Genomic DNA, 14,734 nt, shown 5'->3' on the forward strand with positions numbered 1-14,734 from the left:
TTCTAGATGTAGCTTTTACCTTTGATGTCTTGTGTTGAAACTTTCTTACTTGCTGTATCTTTTTAAAGCCACTGAAACAGCTGCCAATTAAACCTTTGTGGTTGCTGCCTTTTAAGACCATTAGTTCAGGAGACAAGAAAAATCCAAGTGCAATTTTGTTTTAAGCAAGCTTCTGTTATAATATAAAATTGAGATGAGAAAAAAAATTATCATCTTACCTGGGTGTGCAAGTCACTATGGAGTGGGCTGGCCACAAGCTAGTCTAGCAGTGTGTGGTGCCAGGCAGGTAGTTCTGGTGGGTGGGCAGAGGCCCAGTTGCCTTCAGGGCTGGTCATGACTCTCAGCTCTGCTGACAAAAAAAAGGGATGCTCATCACGAATAACTCTCGGTATATCAGCTGGGTTAGATGTGGAACGGCTCAAGGCATGAATCTGACTAAGAGTAACTCAAGATTCTTACTGGAGTAAGAAGCAGATGAATCTGCCTTACAGTCCATTTTAATTTGTTTAAAGAAGTGACTTCCACCCCCAGTGAGAACAAGGAGCTATAACCATTCCCATAAAAATGAGGCTAAATTCTGATGCTGGACTTGTGCATTTGGCTCTTGGTGTGATCAGTGAGGTCTCAAATTTTATCACCTTCAGCAAGGTGCCAAAGTATGTGTTTCATTTAAAGATGCACTCCAGTAGATATTTTCTTTTTCTCCTCCCAAAATACCTTCTCAGATTCCCATGTTCCTTGCAGCCTGTGTCAGTTCAGAGGCCTGCTCTAAGGACAAGTTATGATGAAAACTGGAGTGTCCTTGATCATAACTTGCCAATGCCCTTGCCCAATTCACCTGGAATTGCATTAGACCTCAATGCAATGAGAATGACCACGAGTGAGAATGTTTTTGGCAAGAACAATTAAAGCACGGAAAAATTAAAGCACTCCACATCTTCATGCTAGCTTGCCTTGTAGTAGCTTGATAACAAAGAGAAGGCAGATGGGGCTGAATGTGTTTCAGCTGCCTTTGGGCCTCATGTAGTGTTATCCAATAGCAATTCCTTCCTCCAAGTAATATGGTAATGCATTGTATGAAATGTTAATTAAAAGCTGAATCACTAAAAACTGTGCACCTATAAACATGGTTTTGCTCTCCTTTTTAGTATGTCGATCAAAGTATAAATGATAATGCATGTGGACTTGTTCATGGTTTTACTCACTACTAGTGCAGAACTATGTAGTTTATTCTTGGTTTTGTATGTGAAGCTTGAAGATTAATAGGTCCTGTGTTGTGCTGGTATTCCCCTTGTATTGGGGTGGTCTCAAATGCTGTGCAAAGGCTGATGTAAGAGCCCTGTGAAGGATTCAGCTAAAGTAGGAGACTTATGTGTGAAAATGCAGCTCCTGTGCTTTCCCTTGCTGCATTCTGTAGATCTCAGCTGTCAGCTGGCTGATTGGGTGTGGCATCAAAGGGAGTTTCAAAAATGCATTGGGGACAGAACAAATTTGTGAAGTGTCTCTCCACCTGCCTGCATTAAAGATGTTATCTCTGTGGTCAGTGTAGCATCCATGGTGTATTTTTGTGTCCTAGAGGGAAGTCTCCCTTGCCACTTCACTTCCTGGCGCATCTTGTGCCTAGTTTGGCAATTCATGCTCACCCCAAGAGGAAGGGGACTATGGCAGTAAAAGGGAGGGAAGAACAGCAAACAGTTTTGTTATTGTTAATGCTCTGAGGAGAAGTGTTAACTATGTAGGTTACTAAGGAATAACCTTAAAAGCTTGCTGGGGAGAAGCTGAGAAAACAAAGCCAGGTTTCTTGATAATTTTCTTTCAGTTTATCTTTCCTGTCCCTAACTGTACTGGATATGGTGACACCAAGTGCTTTCATGGTAGACATAAATTCATTTGGTGCTACCACTACTTGTCACTCTACCTTGCCCTCTCCTGCATGCTTCTTTTTCCAGCTGATGCTCAGCTCGGCAAGTCACTTTACTGGTGTTTCTGGCAACAAAGTTATTTTCCAGGAGTATGAATGAGTAAGTCAGTGCACTGCAACATGATCAGTGGTGCCAACAGTGGAGGGCATGTGAAGTTGGGATCTCCCTTTTGACAGTACCCTTCCTATATTGGCTTTGTTCAAATGCAAAACTGCTCTGTCAGTAAAAAGACTATTGGAACATTAGCCAAAAAAAAACCAAAAACCCTGATGATGCTTCTCCTGCTTGAATGAACAAATCATAGTTGCTTATCACAGTAATGACAAATCACAGGTGCCTTCCCTATCAGGAATAAAGCAACAGAAGTTGTGGCAGGTCTCTTCTTGTGCCACTGGTGGTTTCAGCTGCTGGGACAAGGTTGTGGGGGAAGAGCACAAAGAAAATGACAGCACCTTAGGTATTCCCATGCAGAGCAGATGCTGAGTGGGGCTGTGCACAGACTCAATTATCGTACGGGCAGGAAGACTGGTTGTTTTTTTTTTCAGGGTTTGTACCAGATGCAAAGCTTTCTCTCTGGTTCACAGGGGATTTAAGAGGGAGTCCTGTCTGTCAGCATCTGCCTGAACAGAGCTGCTGCTTACAGCCAAGTGCCATCTGCCATGAAGAGAGGAGGAAGAACTGGTGCTTGTGCAAGGTGTCTGTTCCAAAAGCCACGGAGGAACCATGAGATAACATCAGTCAAGTCAGACTTAGTTTTACTGTGGCACCTTCAAGGCATTGTGGATCTGTGTTATGCTTGTGGAAGCGAACTTAAGACAAAGAGAAGACTCTGTAAAGCACTAATGCCATGTAGTGCTCTTGGCCATTGCTGCTGAACAGAGACAGTGTCAGAGTAAATGTTTTGTTTCAGTGATAGGGCAGAGAACAGTAATTGTCATGTTGTAATTCAGGTCACTCTGAACTGAAATGCTGTATTTATTTTTCATAAATCTTCTTTCTATATTTTCACTTACAGAATCCTTTCAAGTTGTGGTAAGAGGCAACGGCTTTTATCATGCAAGAAATATTGACCAAGTACTCTGCAGCTTCAAGCTCAATGACAGCCTTACTATCAGTAAGTTTGCAGGCTGGTGTATTCTAGTGACCCCTGTGGCTGGGTCATCTCATGGAACACAGGCCAGCATTCATCCATGTTAAGGGGAGTCCTTGCAGCAGATATGAGGGGGAGCTGGGGCAGAGGTCTACACTTGAAGGAAGCTTGAAATTCATTGTTATTCAATCTTGTGACCTGTGGGCATTGTGTTGAGTGCTTAAATGGGGCATACTGCTGCACAGCATCATTGTAGTGATGCACATGGGTGACACATGTGGCAGAGAAGACTGGGTATCAGGTTTTAAGGTGGAGAATAAAAATTGCTTCCCATTCCAAGTAAAAAGAAATAACATTATCTTGATCCCATGGTGGTGTTTTCAGTGTTTTTTCACCAGTTCAGGAGACAATTGCCATAATAAAACCAAGCCCTTCCAGGCCTGCTCTGTTCCTCTCTGACACCACTTGCTGGTCCCACAACAGTGACTGTGTAACGTGGAAATTCCCTGTCATTGCTGCCCTGGACAGGGTCTTCTGTTTGCTGTCTCAGCAGCTAGGCAAAGGACTGAATGTCCAAAAAAGATTGAGTGTCCAGTTTCTCAGCAGTTCTCTCAGTCCCGAGAAACCATGTATGTCTGGCAGGGTGAAGCATGGTGTGAGAAGGGGAAGCTCTGCTCCTTTTTTGCATATATACACTACCCTTGTTGGCTGAGCACAGTAGAGGCTTTCACATCCTGTCGTGCCCAGACTGTTGCCTTCTCTAGCAGTGAATTCACTTACAAGAGGGAGCAAATGAATTGCTCCTTCATTTCCCGTTCAAGTTGTCTACGTGGATGCTGCATTAAATCAACTCTGGTGGTCTTGCTCTCATTCCACTTACAGATGCCCTTTAACCAGGATTTGTTTCTTGTGGTTTATCAGTTAAACAGACTTTTTGCCTTTTTTTTTCTTGTCCCCAATCCACTAGCACCTTGATTGGACTTCACACAGTGAGTGCTGACCTGGGCCTGGAAATACACAGGAGGAAAACTACTCTGATTCTGTTCCAGCTCCATGTTGTGTTTTCCTTGGGTTAGGTCTGCAACAGATGTTGTGATGAGATGCTGATTTAGGCTAACCGGCTTTTTTTGCCCTTAGGCTGGCCCTAAAACATAGCAGTGATTTTTATGCTGTCATCTCTCCCAAGGCAGGGAAATGAGTTCTGTCTTCAGGTGTGCTTGAAGTGGGTAAAGTATAAAGGAACAACTCTTAGATTTGTTGTTGCTTGAATTATTTTTTTTCCCCTAGGTAAAAAGAGTAAACAAATATCTGTACATAAGATGGCAGCTTTTATCAGCCTGTTACTTGGGTTCAACTCTTGTAGACCAGTCTTTCTCCAGGCTAGCACCAGAGCTGCTTTGCTGGCCATTTAGAGCTAAGCTATAGTATACATAGTCACAGCAGTACTGTGTCTGCTCTTCTGCCTCAGTTTACACACTTCTAGTGGAATGCCATTGCAGGATTACTGCTGGGCCTCCTGTCTGTGTTCATGGGACTTGGCTTTCTGGATGTGACTTCTGAAAACAAAAGGATTAACACTGCTGGCTGCTGGAGCAGTGGTGTGCAAGGAGGTGGGAAAATACCCATGGCCATGCTTTTGGCTCTGCCTGTACCAAACCCTTATAAACATGGGCTATTTGCAGTTTATGTTGCCACAGAGGGGAGGTCAGGTACAGGAGAAGCAGCTAGTGAGGGTAGGTCTCAAGGGAACACCAGTCATGGTCTCTCTCTGGCTCCTGTAAATGACCAGCCCTGGTTGGTTTGGTTTTTTCCCTCCAGTATTTGTCCATTTCAGCTCTGCCCCATCTCTGTCCTTCCTTTTTCCTGGGCTCAGACAGCGCAACCTTGGATTCTGCTCTATGTGTATTTGACAGTAGGTAGATAAAAATTGAACACTAAACTTTTGACCTCTTGAGTAATTGAGGGGTCAGAGTATTCAGTATGAGTAGCGGTTGCATGCACTTTTCAGATGGACATGATTGATACTGCTCAAAGCTGAATTCCAAATGGCTGATCACTGCTGTCAGGAACAGAGGTAAACTTCCATTTCTTAGCTGTGATACCTCTAGCCTGGTAGCATCATGTTGGCATCAATGTGAATGGTTATTCTAGTTGGTAATCAGCACCACTGGGGAGTATTGGTACTTGCCCATATACTGAGTTCATCTGTGGCTGTCATTCATGTCAGCACTTCTCCAGGGGGTAGCCTGCTTGGAACAATTTCTTTTTTTCATCCCTGATAGTTATATTAATTTCTTTTCAGATGAAAAACCAACTCTTATTCACGATACTTACTTACTTTGTCCTGCACCAGTGATAGAAGATGTTGGACAGTAAGTATTGCTTTCCAGCATGTATCAAGAGAGAGTGGACTTCTGGATGAGGATGGCATTACTGAGCCAAAGGCTCACAATTTTGCCCAAAGTGTCAAGCTAATAAATTTATGTATATGTGTGTCAGATTGCAGCCATCCCCTTTGTGCCAAATCCTTTCCTAGTATAAGTCAACGTAGCCCTATTCAATGTTGGGTCTTTAGCATAGTTTAACAAAAGGTCTTGCTGGACCATGGCCCCATATCATAGAATGGTGATTCCTTCTTTCTTCCTATATCATGTTTTTTCAGACCAAAAGATAATTAAATTACAGGCAAACTTTTAGTTTAGATTGAAAGGAAATGCTTAATTTGAATTGCTTTGCTGCTGTTATAGATATTGCTTCTGTATTTTGCCCTGCTCTGTCTAGTGTTGGTATTTTTCAGCTGTTTTAATCCTGTAGACTTCTGGGAGACATGGCACAATGCCCTACCTTTCCCCTTGGTGATCTTGTGGGTGCTTAAATACTGTACTGGGGCTGAGGGTGAATGCCTCCATCCCCCTTTGTATTTGTGGGTGAAGCAAATTTGTTTGGTTGGGTTTTGTCCTTTTTTATTACTATTATTTTTTATTTTTCCCCCCTTAGACCCTTTCTCTAATATTGGAGAATGGTTAAGGACAGAATCTTCTAAAATTTCACTGTTATTTCAGTTTCTTACCCTTAACCTCTATGCATGTATTCTGGATTTGCTTGGATTACAAAAGAAACATTCTCGTGCATTAAGTTGCAGAAGGGGGTTAAAAAAAAATCTTAGTTTCTTGTGCTCTTTAGGGTAGTATGGCAAATGTCTGAGACATTGTTCTAATTCACTGGCCTAGTGCCCTTTGCCCCAGGTGGAGGAGTTTTTTTTATAAAGAGGATATGTCCCAGCTCAATTAAGGTAGTTCCTGGGCAAGCAGAGAGGCAAATGCAGGTAAGTGCCTGGAGCCATGAAAATGCCTTGACTCAGCAGGACACGCTGTCCATGTGTGTTTGTGAGCCAATGGCTAAAAGAGAGCCAGAGTTAAGGTAACAGTGGGTGTAAATATGACACTAAAAATAAGTGTATCCGTTTTGTGCTTTAGGGTGGTTTTCCTACAAGTCAGCATGAACAATGGGCTAACGTTCATCTCCAGCTCTGTCAGCATCACCAGCACACATTGTGTAAGTAATTGCAATGGGGGTTGACAGAGAAACCATGAGATCTTGGAAAGAAATGGTGGTTCTTTAGGCAAAGCCTCCTTGAGCGAGCGCGGTCTATCTACAGCTTCTGCATCACAGTTACTGACCAGATCAAAGCAGCTCTTGGAAAAATAACCGGGGCTACTTAAGGTTGAATTGTTATTGATGGTAGACAATCGTGACAGATTACCTGAATAAAAAATTACAATAAAAGGCATTCCTATTCCAAGAGAGAGATCCTCAAAGCTAGGATCTTACTGGAAGGTAATCTGAAAAAATGATAGAAGGAGCATCAGGAAGCAACACCCTATTGAGCTTTGGGATACCTGATGGGATCTGGGGTAAAAAGGCAACTGTTAGGACATTGATCAGGAAGAGCCACAGAATGAAAGGTCCTCTAAATTGACATGGTTGTTTTTGGTTGGAGCTTATAGCATTTGTTCTTTGACCACCACAGTTTTCCTTTACTAATTCAGGATTTGCTAAGATGTTTTTTAAGTTTTAGTGATAGGGTCTGTTTGCTTTTTCTCTTGGTGTCATGTAGGATGACCAGAAAGTAATAGAATCCTCATATCCTGATATGAGTGACTTAATAAAATGCTGCTGCTTAGCCCAACCGAGGGAGAGTGTGCTGTTGTGGACAGTGAGGGTTAGGATACAAGAATCTCATGGTCAAAAAAACCAGGTGGAGTGTCAGGGAAAACAGCTTGAAGTAATCCTTTATCAAAGTCTGATTTTTTAGAATCAAACAGTCAAAATTAAGAAACTGACTACTAGATATGCAATTGTCTTCCTTACCTTTGAGGTAAAAATAGGCAATGCCCATAGCTGATGCAAGCAAGTACCGTAACTAAAGATGTAACCTGGTGCTTCTGGTCTAAACCAAGTTGGCTGAAGTACCTGATAGCAAACAATTTGTATCAAACTTGAGCTTTATTATTATTAGTGTCAAAAGGACTTTTATAGCCTATGCTAAATGCTGTCATATTGGCTTGTAATCATTGTTGGCCATTTTGACAGCTGCAGAGGAGAAGGGCAGGAATGCAGATAGAGGCAGTGACTGGAACTTGCAAATCTCATTTTTTGATGTTTTCAGTGATGAAGGCGGGAAATCTCACAGCAGATTGCTGGAACACTTTGGGGTGCAGGGTCTCAATTTAGCAGTGATGTGTTTGCTGCTTTACCTGATCGTTTCTATTTTACAAAACTTTTCTCCAGATTTTCAATACGGAGGACTGATATTTTCACATTTTATTCCACTCTTTTACCTCAAGTACAATAAAACCTTTCAAGTCTGCAGTGTAACAAAAGTGTTAAATGGTGCATTTAGTTACCTGTATGTAACCTATTTCTGATGAAGACTGAAGTCTCAGCCCTTGCTGGGTTCCTAAAGGCCAGAGCATGAATGGAGAAAGCTTTTCTTCTTGGTAGCCTTAGAATAAAAAGAGGAATCCAATCTCCAGTCCTGTCAGTCTGACAGTTTTTGACCAGCCTATTGCAGATTTAATGTGAAGGAGGCAGGAAGCCTCATTCACAGCTGGTGCAAAAATACTGTCTCACTCCAGTTACATCCCATAAGCAGGGAGGTTGGCAATTCAGTTTCCAACTTTATCTTAATTCATGCATTTCACTCTTCTCGTTTTAGAGACTCCTTCTATTTCCTTTCCTCTCCTGTTTCCTTTTCTGTGGGTGGCAGTCAGCTGGCCTGCTCAGCTCTCCTCCCCAGCTGGTCCTTCTGTCCTTTCTATACAGTAAGTATCTTCACTTTACTCCTAAAGCCTCTGTGTGACTGCGATGCTTATTTCTGTTCAGCTGCATGAAGTCTGCTATTTTCTTTTCAAAGTCCAGCTTCACTGTGATGCTTTGTGTCATTAAAATCATTGAAAGAAGACTAGCTTCTTGCTGCCAGCAGCTCCTGAGCTTCTGTGGCAAACAGCGATTTATATGTGCAGTTAGCATGAGAAAAGCAATGCCTGAGAACAAAGGTGACAGAACAAGGAGGTAATGTGTGTTTGGAGTAATAGTAGCAGTGGTACTGCTTGTGGTACTGTGCTTGTATTTCTTTTAAGGAGTGCAACGATACTTCCTAAAGCTATACTTGATTTTTACTCACCCTTTTCTCACCAAACTGACTTCACTGGGAATTAATACCTCTTCAAGTATTTGTTTTCCAGATGCTTTAGTGCTACATGGGGCCTTAGGAGGGCCAGAGAGGGGGGCTGTAGTGCTGAACTGCAGCTGGGTAGTGTGTCCTCTAACAGGACTTCTTTGAGCAGGGAGTCTGGTACACATGTTGCAGCACTCCAGCTGCTCCCTGACCAAATGAACGTGAGCTAAATAGCTTATCCCAAACAGGTCAATTTGTTGTATTTATAACAAAAGGCCATGGAGCAGTGGAGGGATGGTGATGCTGTGACACAGATAGGGGGTACTGGGTTACCCACCTAAAGGCGTGAAGTAGGTGCTGTGTTTGTGTTAGTCCCATATTGAACACATCAGTCCTGACAGCTCTAGGATTTGGCCTGAGAAAGAACTAGCTACCACCCAACTCAATCACTTGGGATCTCATCCAGATTTTGCAAGTTCTTATCAACTGATACTTTCTTTTCCGCCCTCAGCCTTTTCATTGTCTGAAGGGAAAACAAATGCACTTAGAACAGCCCCTTTTGTAAGAAGGGACTAAGGATCAGTTTCTGACATCATGGGAATTCAGTAAGTAGTTTCAGATTTAATAGGGTGAATCTCATGGACTTTATCATCTCTAAGCCTTTTTTGGAATTTGCTTTCTTTCCCTTTATCCTCCCACCTATCCTTCTTTGAAAATCTCTTACAGCTTCCTTTCTAGCCAACTCTTATTTCCTCAACCTGATTCACTGACCTTTCTTCAAGCCCTTTTCAAATCTTCCTAGACCCAGGCTCTCCTCTAGTTTGCTGCCAAGTTTTGCCTAGTCTTTGTTACCCAGTTGCTGGTGAATTGAACCTCTTCTCAAGTTCTGAAACTCTACCATTTGAGAGGTTTCTTTCCCAGTTAAAAAAAAATTTAAACATAGCTGGAGCTAATCTTAACATCATTCCCGAAACCAGTGCCAAGGATAGGGCACATCCCAGCACTGCCCATCTGTGACAAGTGTGTAATTTCCAAAAGCCATGTGCTCTGTGTGTTCTGCGGGAGCAAAGGAGCATATGAAAACTTGATTCCTGTAATCATCAGAGCAATACATAGAGTTAATGCCTCTTCTGAATGCACTGATGTGAAATGCTACAAGTTCAAAGGATCGATCAAGATTTATCTGGAAAAATCAGAGCTGTGATTCTCTTTAGTTGCCTACCTGCTCTGGAAAGCTAATTTCAAGTGTTAAAACTTACTTTTTTTTCTTCTGGTAATTTTAAAGAAAAGAAGTTGGATTTTGAAGGTAGACCCTTAGCTATCCATCCCCAGAGTCCCACTGTTCTCTGCAGAGGGATCAGTGGAATATAAGAATCAGAAATGCTTAAGATAATGATTACAGCATCTCATTAAAAATTGTCAAACCAGCCCTAAGAAGCATACCAAGAACCAACAGCATTATTGACTAGTTTGCATAATCACTCAGGCAAGGGTTGTGTGTGCAGGCTTGGAGCTGATGCTCTGGGCAAGTAAGTTGTTCTCTGTTCTGTGATACTGATATGTGAACAGTTATCCATAAGGTCTTGCTCCAATATTCCCAATCTTTGGATATCAGCATTTGCATATTCTGCATCTCTAGTGATGAAAGGTTATTCTGCACGCCTGAGAGTCTGTGGTGATGTAGTTTACAATGCCCCTCTGACAGTATTAAGGGACCTGTCAGCACAAAATGGGTTGTATACAAATTTGACACTCTTGAATCTAATGGGCTATAAACATACCAAAAATTCATACATAAATTATACATATACACACTGCAAAACAGGAGATGCTCCCCTAATTTTGTGGCTTCAAATACAGGTTTGTCACATCAAATACTGTTATGATCTTAATGAAAATTAAGATCACAATCTTCCTGAGACCTTGTAATGAGTGAAAGTTGATTCTAAATGTGTAACTTCAGGACTCCTGCCTTCTTTGAGACATACGCAGATAACCGAGATATAATCATCTTATTTGCAGCTGACTGGGACCATCCTTTTCATTGCTCTCCTGATTCTCTTTCTGCTGCTGGCTCTGGCTCTACTGTGGTGGTTTTGGCCCCTTTGCTGCACAGTGGTAAGTACAGTTGTTTATTCTATTGACTTAGTTTTATCTATTCTTGGCAAAAGCACACAGCTAAAGTGTTGGAGTGGTGGTTAACTGTTTAAGAAAAATGTTGCCATATTTGTAAAGCCCTGATTCAATAAGTTGCTTAAAGTGCTTGTTGAAGCCACTCTAGTCTGGGTTTTTGATTGTTTCAAGGCATATGTGATTTTTACACTGAATGAGAAGTTTAAGTAAGCTTGTGGGTGTCACTTAAGTTTCTGTAGGGATTGAATGTACGAGAATGAAGCACAACAACTCATTTGTGATATGCTCAAGAAAACAAAGAGAACAAAGCATTGAGATGGATGAATCCTACCATTGTCTCAGATTTCTCCCAATATTTGTATATTCCAGGTGATCAAGGAGCCGCCACCACCACCACCCCCAGAGCCTGTGAGTATGCTATTTTGGAGCTGTTGCACTTTCTGCAGCCACTGTAATGTATTGTGCTGCCAGGAATGTCACCCCTGTAGGTGTCTTAATGACACCTTGAAGGCTGTGAAAGGAAATCCTCTCGGTCAGGGCAGTTATTTCTGCCTTCTGGCCTCTTTATATACATATGACAAGGCTGCTTCCATCCAGAGAGAAAATAATTGCATAACTCAGAAGTCCACAGACCAACAGTTCCTATGGTATTTTGTTCCTTCTGCTGTGCTTCAAACAGGTGTGTAAGCAAATCTTTGCTTCTCAGGCTATGCTGACAGCTGTCCCTCCTCCAGTAAAGCTGACATTGTTCTCAGCAGGAGTTTAGCGCAGATTGGCAGTAAGGAACAGTCCGGCAGCTGGAAGAAAGGACAGCAAAGGCCAAATTCTTGTAGCTTTGCTACAGGAGAGGGAGACAAAAGCCTGCCCTGGCAGTGGCTTTTCTGCAGAGTGACCTTTGGAAGGACATTTAGCCTTTCACCATTTAGGTTGTGCTGTTTGAGGCAGGGTTCTATTTAGCTCTTTTGGAGACAGTAACTCACTGACCCTGACCTCAGCTTAGTTGCACTGTACTAAAATAGAAGTAGTAAATAAAATTACTCCAGAGAAAACTTATGCCTGCCTTTATTTCTTTCATAGGCATAGACAGTTAAATGATGGAAAAGCACTTGGTAACCCACAAGAGAATCTTACAGTTTGCTGCTAACTTACTGTAACTTGGCATGAGTATGAGGAGGCAACAACAGCTGCTGTTTTGAGGTTGCTAGAGGCCACCATTACTGTGTATGTGATCCTGTTGCTTGTTCTGAGTGGCAGCACTGTAACAATTTAATTTCAGAATACACACTAAAATTCATGTTTTTAGTGTGATTAGTGTTATCACAAAATGTGCAATTGCAGCCATGCTGTGTTTGAAGGTTGCAGAGAGCATTACACCCCTGCAGCAGAGTTCCCAGATGCTTTGCAATTATTCTCATCAGCAGAAATTTTAAATGCAAAAAAAGAGACTAAACTGATGTAAGCCTCCAGGAATAACGCAGAATACAGATGTTATCCGTCTCTTTACTTGGCCTTGTCTTTATCCAGTATGGATTGTTGTTTCATTACACTTAGCACTAGCCTCTCTAGGTATGGTGACTTGCCCTTTAGCTGATGCAGTTTGGTGTTGCTGCTCTTAAACTGTATATAGTTATGTAAAACTTGTTCTAAACCACAAGCATTAGATTTCCATGTGGTAGCTGTAAATGTTTCTTTTCTGTATGTTCAATATAGGGGATATTTCATATAAATCCTGTATTAGCTGGAAAAATATCAGCCATCATTATTAACTGTGTCTTGCCAGTGTCAGGCTCGCCAGCAGCAAGAGCTGTTACACATGAACGCTTGAAATCTGTGTTATATCTCATAGAAGAGGCAGAGTATTTTACATAGTACTCAGGTTCACAATTAAATATAAATGTATTAAAAATGCTGATGTAGTTCACTGGGTACTGGTTTAGATGTGGCATGAAGTGGGATAAAATTTGTGCATTTGTCATACTCTTTAAGAAAACCAACTAACTGAAACAGCAACAAAACCCAACACCAAACCACAATACCTTTCTTGTATATTTATTTCCCTGAATTAGGATAAAACCAAAACATAATAATAATAAATCATAAAAAAACACCAAACCGAAAAGCCAAAACAAAACAACAAAAACCCCAAACTCAAGCTCCCCTTACTAGTTCATGGAAATGTCAACTCTAGCCTTGCCTGGCCATACTAAAGAATTTATTGGAGGAATTGACCCGTTGAACCATAGCTGGGAGATCACATGTCACTGAATAACTGATGGATCCTTTCTCCAAGGCATAATCTAAGAGCTAAATACAAACAAATAAAAATTAAATCATGTTTTTAAAAAACTATTCTTGACTTTTGGGCTGTCAATTCCTGATATATTCCAATAGAAACACAAAAGGCAATTTTGAGAAACTGTCAGCTAGTAATGTGACAGTAATTTATGTCCATCTACAGTATTTGGATTTCACTTGATTCTTTTAAATTATTTTTTTTTATTAAAAGCTAAGTCCCGGTAGTGTTTTTAGAAACATACCTGTACTGATGAAAATTAGCAGAGAGCACTGTGCATGGCCAGTCCAAGAGCAGCACACACATCTGCATACCAGCATGAGGTATAGTTATTTGTCTTTGTTAGTGTGTGAGGAATGAAAATAATATTGTAGGAGGCTTGTTGTGCCCTTTCCTCATTTATGTGTGTACCTGGAGAGTGTCATGGTGTGACTTTCAGGTGCCTTGACTTAGTGTAATGATGAGGAGTCTGAGAAATCTATTCATATATCAGTGACTTCCACTGGCTCAAGATGATAGAGCTGGAGATGTGTCCCCAGGGTTGTCGAACCAGAAATATCTGCCAGTTTTTAGTTAAGCAAGAACAGAAAATGAACCTGAAGTAAGTCCCTGATTCTACTTGCATGTTCCTGAAAAATAACCTGCAGTGTTTATAATTGTTCTGGATCTGAGCTCCCTGACAATTTGGAGATGCTCCTGTCTGGTTTCTGGTTTCAAACTGTACAGCTTGAGCCAGACCCTGCAAAGAATCAAGTGGTATAGAATAACTTGTTACAGCTGCCATGAGAAAAGGGTCTGATGCACGTGTAGAAAACTCACTGTGTTTTCCTCTGTTAGGTGACATTAATTTCTAAAAGTGCAATTAATAAATTATTTCTTTGGGCTAACTGATTGCTGCATTTTCTGCATAGCATAGTGGCAATCCAGTATAGTGTAAGATTCATCTGCATTTTGCCATCCCTTACAAGTCAGTTGGGATTTTGGAGCTCAGTGCATATTTGACTAAATAAAAGCTGCCTGGAGAGAGGAACAGACAGTCTTCTTTGGCTTCCCTAGTTAAAATTGCAGCTGCAGAGACAAGAGACTTTTATTTTTTTTTTTTTTTTGATCAGCAAATAAACATAACACACAAAGCCAGATATCCAAGGGTTGGACCATAGGATATTCAGCTGTTTTCCATAGTTTTTGCTGTTTATGTGAGAACAGCAGTAATATCTCCTTGTCTTTCCCACAGGAATCAGATGATGAAGATGGATTACCAAAGAAAAAGTGGCCAACCGTGGATGCATCTTATTATGGAGGTCGAGGTGTTGGTGGGATTAAGAGGATGGAGGTGTGTGGCTTATTCTTTAGTGTTGTAAAACCCATCACATTTAGTTAAAAATTGTACCAATATTTTTTTATGTGACTTTTGAAAAGGTACCTTGATGGACTGGAGGCTGGGATTTAATTAGGGCTTGTCCACCTGATTTGCACCTGCTGTCCAAGTAACAGAGATCAAGCTGCTATCATTTGCATGAATAATTAAATGAATCTAGCATTATGAGCCAGAGAAAATTTGCAGGGTAAGAAATGAGATAAACACCAAAAGAGGTTTTAATTTACCCAGTCAAACT

At 41.3% G+C, this 14,734-nt stretch overlaps 1 protein-coding gene across 1 annotated transcript in view; it reads left to right on the forward strand.

Moving 5' to 3' along the window:
- Positions 1–14,734, forward strand: part of ANTXRL (ANTXR like) — a 52,182-nt gene that overhangs the window by 19,012 nt on the left and 18,436 nt on the right. Inside the window, exons 10-15 of the mRNA XM_027672346.1 lie at positions 2,938–3,036; positions 5,315–5,384; positions 6,489–6,567; positions 10,715–10,810; positions 11,195–11,233; positions 14,353–14,451. Of these exons, the coding sequence (XP_027528147.1) occupies positions 2,938–3,036; positions 5,315–5,384; positions 6,489–6,567; positions 10,715–10,810; positions 11,195–11,233; positions 14,353–14,451 (482 nt within the window). The remainder of the gene's footprint in view (positions 1–2,937; positions 3,037–5,314; positions 5,385–6,488; positions 6,568–10,714; positions 10,811–11,194; positions 11,234–14,352; positions 14,452–14,734) is intronic.

Source organism: Neopelma chrysocephalum, unplaced genomic scaffold (assembly GCF_003984885.1).
Source record: "Neopelma chrysocephalum unplaced genomic scaffold, ASM398488v2 Primary Assembly neopelma1_97390, whole genome shotgun sequence".
In the NCBI taxonomy this organism is placed as follows: domain Eukaryota; kingdom Metazoa; phylum Chordata; class Aves; order Passeriformes; family Pipridae; genus Neopelma; species Neopelma chrysocephalum.